General features: G+C 39.0%; 1 protein-coding gene across 2 annotated transcripts; it reads right to left on the bottom strand.

Annotated features, from left to right (window-relative positions):
* Nucleotides 1-3,979: 3,979 nt before the first annotated feature.
* On the bottom strand, nt 3,980-12,097 carry LOC117256457 (uncharacterized). Of its 2 annotated transcripts, XM_033625882.2 has the most exons (5): nt 11,948-12,097; nt 9,515-9,608; nt 7,005-7,133; nt 6,444-6,814; nt 3,980-6,349 (listed from the first exon to the last, which is right to left on the bottom strand). In XM_033625882.2, the coding sequence occupies exons 3-5, from the start codon at nt 7,114-7,116 to the stop codon at nt 6,173-6,175; spliced, it is 660 nt and encodes a 219-aa protein (XP_033481773.1). In that variant the 5' UTR covers nt 7,117-7,133; nt 9,515-9,608; nt 11,948-12,097; the 3' UTR covers nt 3,980-6,172. The 2 variants fall into 2 exon arrangements, with proteins under 2 accessions (XP_033481773.1, XP_033481774.1); XM_033625883.2 differs by lacking the exon at nt 9,515-9,608.
* Nucleotides 12,098-16,237: the final 4,140 nt, after the last annotated feature.

The raw sequence follows: 16,237 nt of genomic DNA, 5'->3' as shown, positions 1-16,237 counted from the left end.
CATCAAAAGTGTTCTGGTTTGACTTTATATTCAGTAAATATGTAGGGGAGACACTTTTTTGGTTTATTTTTTTAAATACATGGATGACATGTCCTGCAGATTTTAGCTCATGTTGGAAAAAAAATGACCGATTTTATCAGGAAAAAATGATATTTTGTTGTGAGACGTGCCATGTGTTGACAGTGCCACCTGTTTCTGATGAAATGGGCTCTACACAGCAGGGGGCACTGCAACTTTGGAAACTGACTCTCTCAGTTTACTCCAGTAACATACTGTAGTTATGTAAAGGAAATTTGGTTCAATTACGTCTACATTTTCAGCTAAATACAGTATGAGCAGCTCTTCACCCTCAGGAAACAAATAGATGTCCTGGTTTTTGAAGTCAGTGTATTATGTGGGATTCAAAGATGAAGATTTAAAAAAAAAAAAAAAAAGGAGGGTGTGTGGCCCATGTTAATATCTAGATTACCCAGAGTGTACACACAAACATCGCCGTCAGGTTCAGGGGCCTTTTGTCCTTTGCTGCATCTTCTAATCGAACAGGCGAGCCGAGGTTTATGAGCTCTAAAGGTCTTCATCATCCACTCCCTCACGTCTTTCTGTAATGATATTTTGCACAAGCGGCTGATGTGGTGTTTGTAAGAGATGATACTTCAGGCTTTTCATTATCTTTAATCATGTGATAATGTACTCCTTTTCTAAACGGGGTGGCATGAGATAAGAACACTGATGCTTTTTTTATTTCCAGTCGACAGTTAATTTTTTAGTTGCCTCTTTATACAAATCAGGTTTCAGGGTCCTGCTACAGGGCCTTTCAGCAGGGAGGATGCTCGCTGTCATCGGCTGCTCCTTCCTTTCATCTATACTTTAATGTTGGTCCCAATTGGTGGCATTGTACAGCCTGTGAGGAGACTGCATACAAAACTAGATTGCGAGATTTAGAGAACTAAGAAACAACATTTACCACAGTATTTTCAGAGGATGTGGTGATTAGTGTAGATTTTTGATGCAATTTTTTTTAGGTGTAGCGCAAACTTACGATATGGCAATGTGTTTTTTGGGATGATTTCCGTAGGTATTAATTAGGTAAACCTTATGTCAGTTTCCTTCTTTTGTCCTCGGAGACTTATAGTAAATTAGGGTGACTAATCTTTCTCTACTTTCTGAGCTTTAGAAAAAGAAAAACACACATAGAGGTTTACAGACAGAAGTCTCATGGTGCTTGACTCTTGATACAGCAGCTCCTACATGTTTCATCAGCCTATTTGACCCTGTTTAAATTGTTTCAATGTATTCAGACTTCATATACTGACAAAGATCGTGTTGATAATGACTAATAAGTTTAGGGTTTTTGTAAACTTAACCACAGAGTATGTCAGTGAGGTAGCTTGCTGTGCATCAGTTACACCTGCCTGTCTCTTGAGCATTGGTGACCTCCTCAGTTTATTATGTTGCAAAACAGATTATTTATTTTGTTACATCTCAATAAATGTTATTTTATTGCTTAAAGCCAACGTGTGTTGCATTGTTTTTTCCACAAAGAATCATTCTTTCTTGGCACTTCTGATGTGTGGAAGAGGCTGCAGGAGCTGCGTCACACAGCCAGCAACACCTCTGCTGTCGTCTTGTTTGTTGCACTGACGCTCTGCGCTGAGCCTCGATGCTGGCATGACTCACCTGTACCAGAGATGTCATCAGCGCACACACACACACACACACACACACACATATATACACCCTCCTTGCTTGATTTTCAGACAAAGATAAAGACACACACAATCCATCATCAGACAACCTCAAGGAATTCAGTTGTAGGATTTCACTCCTGATACATAATTTGTGTACAATGTGTTTAAACATTAAAATTAAGCTTTGCTATTGTCTAGGAATGACATACTGGGGTTTGACACTTTTCAAGACTCTACTGGTCAAGCTAGTCTATGCTGGAAATAAAGGTGTGTTGGTCCACCACTTTGGTCCAGAGTGAAATAACTCATCAATTATTTATTGGATTGCCATGAATTTTCTTTGTGACATTTTTGCCTTTATTTCACAGATGACAGCAAAAAGACAGACTGGAAACAGGGGGAGACAATGAGGGGTATGGGATAATTGAACCTAGCACTTTGTGGTTATGTAATATGCACTATAATCACTCAGCTAGCGGAGTATGGTACCACTATTTTTTTTTTAATTCATAGACTCAAAGGATGAATAGGATGAATTTTGACTCTAGTGATCCATGGATATTTCCTCTAGCGCCACCATGAGGTTGACATTTTTGTTTGTTTTTGAGATATCTTGACAACTGTAGGGCAGATTGTCCTGAAATTAGGTCCAGACATTCATGGTCTCCAGAGGATGATGTGTGAAAAAGTTTGATCCCCTGACTTTTAATCTAGCGCCACTATCCAGTGAAAATTTCTGTTTATCCAGTACCTTGATTATATGGCCAAATACCTGCCAAGCTAATGATGTTTCCATCATCCTCATCTGAACTTTATTGCTAATTAGCAACTGTCAGAATGCTAACACGCTAAACGAAGCTGGTAAGCATAATTGTGCTGCACATTAACATGCTAATACGCTTGCTCAAAGCACCACTGCACATGGCTATATGGTTGTATGCCTCTGTATACCTGTCAAGTTTGTGAAAACACAGATCACACACATCTTCCCCCTGGCAGTACAGAAGATCTATATAATCAGCACATTTTCAAGGTGGACACCCAGAATTAGTGTCACCAATTCAGTATCTAACCAAATGTCTCCCCTTCTGCTCCTGAGACATGATGTTGAGTAATGGCCAGAAAAGTGTTTTTGCAGAACATTATGATGTCACAGTGAAGTTGACCTTTGACCTTTTGGATATAAAATGTCATCACTTCATTATTATATTATATTATATTAGACATTTATATGACGTTTTGTCATGATTAGTGTAAGAATTCTTGAGTTATGGCTAAAAACATGTATTGTGTGGTCACAGTGACCTTAACCTTCGACCACTAAATTCTGATCAGTTTATTATTCAGTCTTAGTGGATGTTTGTGCAGCATTTGAAGAAATTCCATTCAGCTGTTCTTGAGATACTGTGTTCACAAGAATGAGATGGATGCAAGATTATGGTGACCTTGACTTTTGACCCTTGACCACCAAAATCGAATCAGTTTGTCCTTGAGCCCAAGTGAATACTTGTGCCAAGTTTGAAGAAATTCCCTCAAGGCGTTATTGAGATATTGTACCTCCAGCCACGACTATCACCAGTACAGAATCATAAAACACTGGTTAACACTGGGATTTTTTTGTTAATTATAATAATATAATAATATAATAATTGAGCTTTTTTTTTTTTTTTTTTAAATTGTCAGGGAGGATCCTCCAGTTTCCGAGACAGAGGTCCAACCTGAGCCCCACATGTCCTCAAATCCTACAGACGCCCCTGTGAACACCCCTCTGAACACCCCTGTGTGGGGCTGCTGCGACTGGATTTGCATGAGTGAGGTGAAAAGATCTTTGACAGGTTGAAAAAAGGCAATTCACCTTCCTCTTTTACAGGACCAAATTCAACGACACCCGGCCAGATGTTGAAGGTGATGTTTATAAATAACAGTTGCTTTTCTCTTTGATTATATAAGAGCAATAATATCCAAGTTGGTTTTCTTTACTGTGATTATGAGAGCAACAGTTAATGTGGCAGCAGATGAAGGGAGCCGTCATCATCAATCAGCTGTCAGCACCACTAATTAGGGAGTTAATTCTTTGAGTTTATTCTTAGCTGATGTTCATTCCTCAGTAACACAGAGCTGAGCGCCAGACAGCTGATCAGTTTAACACTTGACAGCAAACATTTCAAAAGCGACAGGAAGACTATTTATGAAATTAGGAAGTCTAATTAAATGCATGTACATCTTTAAAAAAATTTTTTAGGATCATCCCCAAGAGCTTTTGCTACATTCACCACTTCTCCACTACATGCAAATGTGGGCAATGTTTATTGGAATATTTCATAAGGATAAGAGTTCAAAAGGCTTGTAAGAAAAAGTTGTCAATAATAAACTTAATCAGATTGAACTAATTCATATTTTTGGCTCATCAAAGCTTACCATAATAAAAGCAGACCTAATAATTACTTAAGTCACAGTGAAATGCAAAAATCAGCCAGGACCCATACTGCCATGATTCAGACTGTAAATCTACACAAGAGAAGATTTTCCTTATGACATACAAGCATTAAACAATTATAAAAATGTTGAAATTTGCATTTAAAACCAGTGCAAACAATGTCACAGTTACATAAAGGTCAGTGAACACCGAACCCATTTCACAACAATCAGGTGAGATGAGAATGATAAGCACAGCAGTAGATGCTCCCCCACCTTTGCTACAGATTGATGGTAATGTGTAGAGATTCAGCTATTTCAGTTGAAACAATTTTCTTTATAATTATCTTTTCAAACAGTTACTTCAGATCATAAACAAAACAATGTGCCTCACTGTCCATAACTGGCCCTCTTGTATCTTATCTATAGCACATGATAACAAACCCTAATAAACACTAGATTTTCAGATTAAACGGTACAATAGTCTGTCATTTTTTTCCTGAACACGACAAATGACCCTATTTATTTCAATGATTTATTCCCCTGTATATACTTTTATATTTTTAAAACACAAGATCTCCATTACTCTCATATTGTAGAGTAACATCTCTGTTGTCTGGCTATTGTAATTCAGTAAAATAGAGAAGGTATTTTCACAATTTTGCATTTTCAAGTGCAATTATGGGCTACATTAAATGGAAACACCAATTTACCCAATTTAAATATATTATTTCTATGGCCTAGGTAAGTTCAGTCAATATTTGTGAACATGAGCTACTCTCTGTCAAAGCCAGAAACCAGAGAAGTGAGTAAAACCTGTGATGTCATTAAGTAGTAATTTTGGAGCTGCTCCATAGACAATGTCTGGGAGGCTGATTTTATGGCCCCACAGAATGATTGGGGGATTTTTTTTTATACCCAAATGAGCTTTATTTCATTTTAGTGTTCTCAGTTGTGAAACCGAAAATGTGCCGATATGCTCTCAGAGTCATCTGTAACATCTTTCACAGTTCATTGTCTACGGAGCAGCTCCAGACTTTATACTTGATGACATCACAAATTTGAATGTGGCTCTCTAGTTTGGGGATTTGGGAGAGTGTTGTTCATTTTTACCTATATTTCTGAACTGTCTCAGACCATAGGAATAAAATGTGTGAATTTTCGAAAATAGATGAAGTTCCCCTTTAAAACACCAGGGGAGGATCACAGTCAGTGTACATGAGGTAAGGAGGCCTTTAAAGGATGGATGATTTTTACGATCTTAACAAATACATCATGGTTGCATGTTGTAACTACAATAAAGGCTATATGGGCAATGATTTATGCTATAGTGGATTTTCTCTATGTGAGTTACATGTATTAAATGAGGTGGCTTAAACCATTAGTTCAAGACAAAAAAAACACTCTAGTTGTATCTGGCCATGCAGATAGTTTTTGTGTAATTTGCCCCAGTCTGGGTTGGGTAAGATTAACATCACTTTCTATAACAGGAATGGTCCCTATAACAACTGATACAGTGAGGTCTTTAGATCTAAATGTCCAAACCTGGACAAATAAAACCCTGGCTAAATACTGGCACTGCAGTTGTAAGTGAGATGGTAAACTGAACCTACGTTATCTCAGTACTTTCACATACAATTGAAGCAAAGGAAGTTTCCTGCCCTTTATTTTACATCTCAGAAACAGAAAATGGGGGCGTCGGTGACTTAGTGGTAGAGCAGGCACCCCATGTACAAGGCTGTTGCCGCAGCGGCCTGGGTTCGACTCCAGCCTGTGGCCCTTTCCTGCATGTCTCTCTCTCTCTCTCCCCCCCTTTCAAACTTGTCTGTCCTGTCCATTAAAGGCTAAAAGGCCCCAAAAAATATCTTAAAAAAAAAAAAAAGGAAACAGAAAATGATTCCTCCATCAGCATCTGCACAGTTCATCCACAGGTAAACAGCTAACAATATGAAGTGCAGGTTGATTTCAATGCTGCTTCCAGAGATCAGGTGAAATGAGCTACACCTGCTCCATCACTGCATATCATGTGAACACACAACTCGTGTGTCAGAAGGACAAATCAGATCAGTCTAGGTGACGTGGGTGTAAAGATGTCGCAGGAACTCTCCTCCGGTGGTTGTGTCTCCAGGGAAAACCGCCTGGCAGAAGTCACAAACGTGAGACTGTAGCGCTACATCTGACATCAGCATCCCACCAGACTGACTCAGGCAGTGTCCAACCAGGGAGGGAGTGTCTGTCATAGGCATCTGACAAGAACAGAGAGAACAAGACAGATTTTTTTTTTTTTGCGGAAGATCATAGTAAAATCCAAGCCCTGCCCTGTTCAGTAAAGACACTTACCCCTACAGTGTGCGTTGTCCTGTCTCCACAACAAGAATCAGCATGCTTTGGATTATTTAAGACATTGGAACACGCTCCTGGCCACTTAGTGATGTCCTGGCTTATAAGGGGTGCAACCGTTTGCTCAGTCGTCCCATCTTCCTTTCTCTGACGAGGCACTTCCATACAGAGCTTAGACATATCCTCAGCGAGGAGATCCGAAAAAGTCCCAAGGTTTCTAGAGGGCCAATCGACACCACATTGTGCTGCAGGTTTGGGTGCCTTGGCTGTTAGTGTTTGAGGCCCGTCATGGAGATTTACAAGGATTTCTTGGGTACACTGGACGGGGAGGGACATTGCATCACTAAGTTCTCCATTAGGAACAGTGGTACCTGCAGACAGAGAGTTTCAGTTGTGTTAAAGAAAAAGGTCAGTATTTGTCAACCAGTTGTCTCCATTAGTCACTAGGACCCCAAAACATAGGAAAACAGGGTCCAGGTTAAAAACTGATGTTTCCCTCTCAGTAAATGATGACTGACACATATTTATGGGCATTGCATTTACAGTAAGTTGTATATGAACCTTGCTGTTTCTGCAAAGCTGTTTTGAGTTCATGTAGCAGAGCTGCCTGTCTCAGGCAAAGGGACCTCAGGCAGAGAAACTGCTGGTAGAGTTCATTGTACGCTTCCTCCATCTCACCAGCTCATGTATCTGCAAATAGTAAATAGAGGAAATTACATTTATCCAATATGTACACAGTATACAGATGGATGATATATTAGGAACAAGAGTTTAAAGCCATGCTAGCAGCTAAGGGTGGGTGGTATATCAACATTTTAGGACAGTGGTTCCCAACTGGTCCAGCCACAGGGTCCAGATTTATCCTTGGTCATTAGCTCAAGGTCCACACAGTTTAGTATATTCAGCGAATTTGGCCATGTCATCATGCTAATTTGCTGTCTCTCATAAGTAGTTGTCCGTTTGTCACTCACTCTAGTTTTTTTACAAACTTGACACATTTGCAAGTCACTTGAGGTCCATTCAGAATGGACCCTTGACCCACTTTTAGACAGGCACCCAACAGTTGGGAACCACTGTATTAGGGTATATCGATTTCAAACTAAAATTACCACCTTGCAGTTGTATGCCTCTGTGCACCAGTCAAGTTGCAATTACAGTTTACATCTATGTCTGTGAAAACATGGATGCTTCACACACATCTTCCCTCTGACAGCACAGAAGATCTAAACAATCAGCACGGTTTCACAGTGGATACTGAAGGGCACCCAAGATTAGTGTCACCAATTTAGTATCTGACCAAATGTCTCCCCCTCTGTTCCTGAGTTGTGACATTGAGTAATGGCCAAGAAAACTGTTTTTGCATATCTTATGATGTCTCAGTAAAGCTGACCTTTTATATATAAACATAAACATAAATTCCTGAGTTTTGGCCACAAACTTGTTTTGTCCTCACAAAACAAGTTTGTGGCCTTGACCTTTGACCTTCAACTACCGAAATTTAATCAGCTTATTGTTGAGTCCTAGTTGATGTTTGTACTAAATTTGAGGAAATTTCTTTAAGGCCTTCTTGAGATATCACATTAATGAAAATGAAATGAATGAGGTCACAGTGACCTTGACCTTTCACCACCAAATTTGAATCAGTTCATCGTTGAGTCCAAGTGGACGGTTGTGCACAATTTGAGGAAATTCCTTCAAGGTGTTCTAGATATATCATGTTTACAAGAATGAGATGGACGCAATGTCATAGTGACCCTGACCTTTGACTTGTGACCATGAAAATCTAATCAGTTTATCCTAATGTTCAACTGGACATTTGTGCCAAATTTGAAAAAAAAAAAAAAATTCCCTGAAGGTGTTCAAGAGATAGCATGTTCACAAGAAAGGGACGGACGGACCGACAACCTGAAAAAATGATGCCTCCGCCCACGACAAGGCATAACGTAGACATAGAATGAGACAGTACAGTTTATATAGATATAGTCTGATGTTGGGTTACATAAGCCTTTTTTTCTGTAGCCGTGCCAGCGTGCATCTCTTCTGTCTCATGCTCTTCATGCAAACTCAGTCATAAGTTCTGTTGCAACATGGAGAGACACACACTGTTGGTGCTCTATTTTAATCTGTCTGTTATTGTTTTTGAAAGTAACTGAAATAGGATTCTCAGAAACAGGCCTATTTTTATTTAACATAGGCTATTTAATTTATATAATCTTTCATTTCCATGTTTTTTAGCAGTATATTTTTGAACAGGAAAGGAACCACATTTTATTTTGATCACAGTCTATTTTAGTAATAGTGCTTTTACTTACAACTGAACATAGAGATATGTGTCATGCATTGACATTTTCAACTAAAAATAAAGGAACAGTGGAGCTTTGAGCTAAATGCTAATGTCAGCATGCTAGGGTAATACATTGCAGGTTCACCATCTCAGTTTAGCCTGTAAGCATCAAACTATTTAGTGACCCCTTGTGCCCAGTGTGGACACATCTGCATTAGTTTTACAGTTGTTTCTCTACTCACTGGTATATCCAGCTTATTGCAATAAAATTCTGGGGGAGAATTGCTGAAGCCTTTATTTAAATTTTTAATTTGTTGGCCTCTAAGTGGTCAAAAATACTGGAATCAGCATGTAAAGTATCCACCATGTGCCTGTTGATCATTGTAAAGCCCACAAATTGAAAAAAAAAAAAAATAAAAAATAAATAAATATATATATATATATATATATATATATAAAACCTCAGTGTCTGGATTGTTCCTGCAGGTGGAGATTTTGAATCCAAAAACATCCAACAACAATCAAACAACAATAATTTCATTACCTCTAAAAGAAAATATGTGCATTAAGTCTTCTCCCTTATAAAAATGGCACGTGCCGTTTGATCCTGAATTATGTGCATTTTATTTTACAGTACCAACCAAAACTCATCTAACATTTCATAAGGCCTATTAAAACCCTAATGTCTTGGTCTTGTTTTTTTCTGTCTCTGTGTGAATGTGTAAAGCGATTTCAAACTCCTACCTCTAACAGACAGTACACTTCCTTATAGTGCTGATTTATTTACCCTTCATAAACTCATCTGTCGCTGCTCCGAGATTTCGGGACTCCTTGTCATTTCTTCCAGCTTTGCTCAGTCTCCTCCATCTCCAACAGGACTCCTGGTATTGTCAGAGAATCAGACACTCTCTCAGTGTGTAAATCCAGACTAAAAGCACATTTACGTAGCACCACGTCAACAAATTTGTGACGTGAAATCCATTCTGCAGATGAAGCCTTACTGACCACAGTGACTGTATGACAAGTCTGTTTCTCTGAAATTATGCTCAACTCGTGTAACAACACTTGGACGCATTGGAAAATGTTAAACATAAGGAAGTAGCTCTTAAAACAGGGAAGTGAAACCTCTTTAGTATAAAAAGGAACCTCTGCAACTCTTAGACTGTAACATGAGAGTCGGCAGTCTGCATTTTTTAGCATAGACTCAAAAGAGGAAAGAGTCAGGCTTTATTTTTGTACAATGCTAATTATTAAGATTTTAAAATATTTGACTGCCAATGATTTTACCCTCATGTTGTCCCACAATGTTGCTCCATCTTTGCTTTAAATTAGTTTCAATGAGGAGTGTCAGAAGACGATAGAAGACGGAGTGGCAGATCAGAGCAGCTGTTTCCTGTTTGCTTTTCAAGTTACTGCACTCAGAACAGGCATTAGACAGCAACAGCAATGCACTTCATAAAATGTGCACCCAAACATATCAGTGCTGTTATGGTAAGACATGGACCTTATAAAACATACTTGACTGCATAATGCCTCATCATCAGTAGTGATAGAGGTTTACTTAACGAGTAATACCACCTAATTTAAGAATTTCAAGTTCAATCAATATAAGTGAACATGAGCTACTCTCTCTCAAAGCCAGAAACCAGCGGAGGAAGTCTCAAACTTGTGATGTCATCAAGTATGAAGTCTGGAGCTGCAACATAGACAGTGAATGGGAGCCTGATTTTGTGGACCAACGGAATGTTTGTTTTCTTCTTCTATTTTATACCCAAATGAGCTTTACTCTGTTGTAGTGTTCTCAGTTCTGAAACAGAAAATGCACCAAGTCATTGTCAGTTTCATACTTTATACCCAATGACATTGCAAGTTTGAATTTTAACTCTTTCAGTTTTGGATTTGGCAGAGTTGTTCATGGTTACTTGAAATTTCTGGACTGTCTTAGATCATAGGAATAATTCCTCATGGAATAATATTATTCCATGAGGAATGATAATAATAAAAGGGCGGAGTTCCAATGTAAGAGTTTCACTTAAAATTTTACTGAAGCAAAACGTGTATTAGCAGCAAAATTCAATAGAAAAAGTAGGGCTGAGCAATACATCAATATCATTTTATGAAACTAGAAATCATCTTAGATTTTAAGTGTTGTGCTTTCCTGGTTTTAAAGGCTGTATTCCAGTAAAGTGTCATTTTGTTCAGCCGTCTTATTATTTGCCTTTACCCACTTAGTCATTATATCCACATTACTGATTTTAAGTTATCATAATCTTATTGCGTTAACATTTTTGAAAGCACCAACAGTCAACCAAACAATATCTTCGCCATATCAATATTGTGGTTTTTGGTCAAAAAACACATGGTATTTGATTTTCTCCATGTCCTTCAGCCCTAAGTATAAGTCTACTCATAATGTAGAGAATGAGTCCAGTAAATGTTGTTTTGAACTGAACTGATTATAACTAATGCGTTGGTGTGTAAGTAGCATTTTACTGTATTAGTTGGTTTAAGTGAATCCAATTTTACTGATACTTTTGGGTATTTTAATCATTCACAATGCAGCATATCTCATAAGATCGTTATATTGTAGGCTCTGCAAATATATCTTAGTAAGCTGACTACATTGGAAATACTCAAATTACGTACAGTACTTGAGTAAATGTAATTATGATATATTCTAACACTGTACATATACGTTATGTTCTAGTGTCGTTCATCATAAGATGCCACAGAATAACCAGAAAGGCAAACATGTCTCTCTGATACAAAGTTACATAGGTGAGGTGGAAAAGATAGGTGAAATTAATTGTATTGACTCTGTCATTAGATATTATGTTTCCAGATTGCCTCCCTCCATAATGTACCCAATAGATCAATCTGCCTGACCAGCAGCTTCTCCTCCAGTAATAATTCACACAGTGCCCATTATGGAAATGTCTCTTCCTGTTTTCCAGCACTCATGGATTCCCTTCACTTGTTAGTACACTTCGAAACAATAGTACAGAAACAGCTTTGAACTTTCTACTCTCTCTCTCTGACCTTACATGAATCACAACTGTGTCAGTGGAAATTAAGAGTCACTTAGTTGCTCAGTTTCACTGTAAAAATGCGGGACTTGAACCGACATACATTTTCGGTTTTCCAGCTTTCCCAGCCGAGACTTAAATCACGTGAGAATAGTTTTCCATTTGAATCATCATAAAAAGTAAAGTTTACTTACACTCTGAGTGATCGATCATTCCCAGCAGGAAGTGCAGACGCATCTGATAGTGATGATGACAGACCTTCCTCTCCCGAAATGGACAAGATCCGCATTTTAACTCTGATGACGTTTCTATCCCAACCCGCAGCACAAGTTCACCTGAGTGAATCTCAAACCAACCTGCCAAAGTAATACTTCCTGTTTGATTGCCTTCAAAATAAAAGGCATACTCTTGTGTGGTCATGCAGCAGAAGTCTCAACACAACTTTAGATTTGAAGTTGGTCTCATAAATGTATAACACTGGGTAAAGCATCATAGAGACAGTTGTATAAATTACCAAATAGACTTTAAAAACCAAAGACATGCATCATATTAAGCTTTCATTTTTACTGTTGTTTTTAATGCTTATACTATGAGATTGATAATAGTAAGGTCATGCGTCCAAGTCCCAAACCCAACACTACACTCTTCAGAAAAGTTTGTTTTAGAAAATTATTTTATAAGTCTTAAAAAATATGTATTTTTGCATATTTAATTTTGGCAATTAAATGTTCAGTTATATTTTCTATACAATTGAATTCCTGTCATGAAGGTCTACTTTCTGTTTCAAAGCCTTCTCCACACTGCCAGTAAAAAAATAGTGGAAATACTGAAGTCTTTATTCACCTTGTCTGTTGTTTGGTACTATTTTTTTTTAATGCAGAAATACTCTCATACTTTACCTGTTTAATCCATGTGTTTAAACTGTAGAATGTAAACTACCCCAAGGTCCATAAAAGCCCCCAAAAATACCTGGGGAAGAAAACAGAGGACATGACATGATCTCCACAGTGGTTGATACAGTCATTGGCCATTAGTTTTTCATGTGTTGGTAAAGAACCAAAGTACTGGACCAAACAAGATGAGCCATCATCAGTTAAGAGATCACCAAAGTAATTACATTTCATTGTGAGGGGATATATGTGCCAGATTTAATGGCTACCCATTAAAGTGGAAATAGACATGTTTTACTTTAATTTATCATCACGAAGTAAATGCTGATTGCACAAAGTGCTGACTATAGAATAAAGACAACATCAGTGTTTAAATTTGTTCCATATCCACATCATTCCTGATGGCACTACTGTAGAAATGATTATGTGAGATAGCAGTAGCAGTAAGCTAGTTAGTCCCATAGACTGTCTGTGGTTAGTCCCAGTGGCTACTCTTGGTGGCTAACTGCCAATGCTGGTTCTCTTCAAAAGTAATTTGCCTTCAGTTTGGCGAATACTGATTTATTTTTAACAAATATTTAACTAATGTTAACTTAGCTTCTAAGCTTCTAAAATGTCTTTGCGGAGCTCTGGTACCTGTTGCACTGTCCATGTCTGTAATGACTAACAACCAGTCTAAGCTAAATTTTTGTCTTCAGCAACTGTGTGTAGAACATGTAACCAGAACAAAAAGGGATTGTTCCTGTTGCCAAAGGTACCATTGATATGAGAAATAGAATTTGCGGAAGAGAATGACACCTAGACTGACAGGTCCGTCACTCAACGTCAGTACATGGTATCTCTATCTTTCCCCGTCTGACTTCACTCTCAACCTACATTAGGAAATAAACTCAGCAACATACCTTGAAATATGTATGTAGTCATTAGGGCTGAGAATGTGTTACTGATTTACTGTACTTCCTTTATATTACATAAAAAATGAATGCTAAAACATATTTATTTTACTACTACTTTGTATTACTGTTATTGAAGTCTGCTGCTAAATTCAGCATCAGGTTTTGCTGTTTTTAATAAAGTAGAAGTTAGACAAGTGGAGGATTAGCTGAGAAACATCACATTTATTCAATTCACATGGAGCTACAGTTAATACTGAATTATGTTAAATGTTTGCAGAATGTGTTGGTATCTCTTAATAAGTCATCAGAAATCAGAAATCATCTTTAGAAGGAGCAGGTGTTTACCTTAAGCTAGCTCGGGCCATGTTAAAGTTAACAATATCTTAACAGAGCAAGGCAAGCTAATTGCTAGCATGCTCTGTTGAAAAGGGGGGGGGGGGGGGGTGCTTTGAGATGGCTGTCAGAGATGGCAGAGGTATGATCACATAATCCCATTTGAGCTATAACAGGTAATGTGTTCCATGTTTTATTTCCCAGTTGCTCTTGGAAAGAAGAACAGAGTACTGTCAACAAACTGTTACCAATGGAAATCGTCGGTTTCGGTTCAACGCCAGAAGTTACATCCATAATTCACACAAGGTATCATGGGGGCTAGGAATAAGGTGGACAAGTCTCACTTTCATCATGCAAGTTTGTCCTCTCTCCTAGGAAGATGAATGCTCAATTTATGGCACAAAGGAAGTGCTTCAACCATTGTGCAACAAAAACAGGAAGAGGACTGCGCTTTTGCTTTTCCCCAGATCAGTATCAGTATCAGTGTAAGTTCTTTGCAGTTACTATCCCCAGAAGCAGAAATGGAGGGTGTTGTAACAACAGGAGTTAACTGTGGAAAACAAAATGTAGGCTAGTGTGTGCCCTGGCTCTGAGGAAAACAGAAAGCGATCCAGTTGTCTTTGCAACTGCTGTGCCAACAATAATACCACTTGGATACATTGGGGGTGGGTTTTAAAAGTTGTCTATTTCTGCTCTTAATAGTTGTTGAGATAATTCACTCAAAGCTACTGGAGCCACTGGAACGAGATCTCTCCATGAAAATGTTTAGTCATGTTTAGTCCTGTTTCCCCAGGGGGGTATTCACTGTATGTGCGTGTGTGGCACTTTGGGCGTTCAGTCATGTGTTGAATGTGCCTGATATTGATTTAAAAATAGACCAACATTAAGTCAGCAGAGTCCTGTGGGTGGCAGACAGCCTTCAATGCTGTCCATCTACTTAGGAGGAACAGCAGTTTCTGCCCTCAATGTCAACTCCTGACAGCTGAGTTCACAGCCAGTACCTTGTGATCTTAGAGGGGTGCCAGCTCCCTTTGCTTCAGACTGGTTATGTAACTCTGTGAGAGGGATGGGCAGCCTTCAGTTCTCTGATACTGAGTCCTGTCTTTGTCAAGTAACTTCTCCTCAAGAGGATCCATTTATGTCCTTGCCTTATTTTTGGCAAAATACAGCTGCTAATATGCATTATTTGCTTTCTTATTATCATCTTGTTGTTTTGTTCAACTTATTATCTGCTTGCTGACCTGGTACAGTGTAACGTCAAGTCAGTGCTGCATACTTTATAATCCAGCCCATGATTTACATTGTAATTTTGTTGTAGTAATAAAGTACCAATAAAATACTTAGAGGTTCTGACTGGTAGCCCACTTAAATGTAGGTACTGTATAAGAAAGCAAGACAATGGTGAACAAGAGAAAAACAACCGGGTATTTTAGATAAATGTAGCCAAAAGAAGCAGTAGCACTACTCTGAGCTCCTTCCAGATGTCATAGCTCCTCACCCTATCTCTAAGACTGAGCCACCCCACCAAGGAAATTCACTTGGCCAGCTGTATCCACGATCCCATTCTTTAGGTCACTAACCAAAGCTTATGACCATAGGTGAGGTACATAGAAAGACTGGTAAATCGAGAGTTTGCGCTCTGGCTCAGCTTCTTCTTCACCACAACCAAGCAGCACAACACCTGCAGCACTGCTTATGCTGCACCAATCCGCCTGTCCATCATGACCATGAGATACTTGAACTACTCCCAACCCAGAAGGAGCAATCCTATGTTTTCCAGCTGAAAAGCATGGCCTCAGACTTGGAGGTACTGACTTTTATCCTGACTGCCTCACAGTTGGCTGCAAACTGCCCCAGTGCATGCTGGAGTTCAGGGTCTGATGTAGTCATCAGTACCACATCATCTGTACAAAGCAGGGACAGAATTTAAAGTCCCTAAAACGGGGACTCTCCTCCCTCCAGTTGCACCTTAAGATTCTGTCCATGAATATCCCAAACAGAATTAATGACAAGTGACAACCCTTGCAGGGTTGCCTTGCGTGCCACTTTGTGCAGAGTATCCAATCACAGCTCTTACTTTGGTTATGCAAGGACCAGATGGCTTGTAGCAATGGCCCCTGTACCCTATACTCCCACAGTACTCCTCACAGGACTCCCCAGGGGACATGGTCAAGAGCTTTCTCCAAGTCCACAAAGCACATGTAGACTGGATGGAGAAACCCCCACGACCCCTCAAGTAACCCTACAAAAGTGAAGAGCTGGTCGACTTTTCCATGGCTCAGGCAGAATCCACATTGCTCCTCCTGCATTCTAGACTCAACATTCAGTTGGAGCCTCCATTCCAGTACCCTGGAATAAAGTTTCC

Source organism: Epinephelus lanceolatus, chromosome 1 (genome assembly GCF_041903045.1).
Source record: "Epinephelus lanceolatus isolate andai-2023 chromosome 1, ASM4190304v1, whole genome shotgun sequence".
In the NCBI taxonomy this organism is placed as follows: domain Eukaryota; kingdom Metazoa; phylum Chordata; class Actinopteri; order Perciformes; family Serranidae; genus Epinephelus; species Epinephelus lanceolatus.
The sequence above is the reverse complement of the archived record's forward strand: the minus strand, read 5'-3'. Positions and strand labels throughout refer to the sequence as shown.

Bases quoted from the DNA above. Each gene is read 5' to 3' on its own strand.
- LOC117256457 (XM_033625882.2), bottom strand. From the start codon at position 7,116: ATGGAGGAAGCGTACAATGAACTCTACCAGCAGTTTCTCTGCCTGAGG. The intron at 6,815-7,004 runs GTTCATATACAA...CTCTGTCTGCAG, and splicing joins AGCTTTGCAGAAACAGCAAG to GTACCACTGTTCCTAATGGA. The intron at 6,350-6,443 runs GTAAGTGTCTTT...TGTTCTTGTCAG, and splicing joins GGACAACGCACACTGTAGGG to ATGCCTATGACAGACACTCC.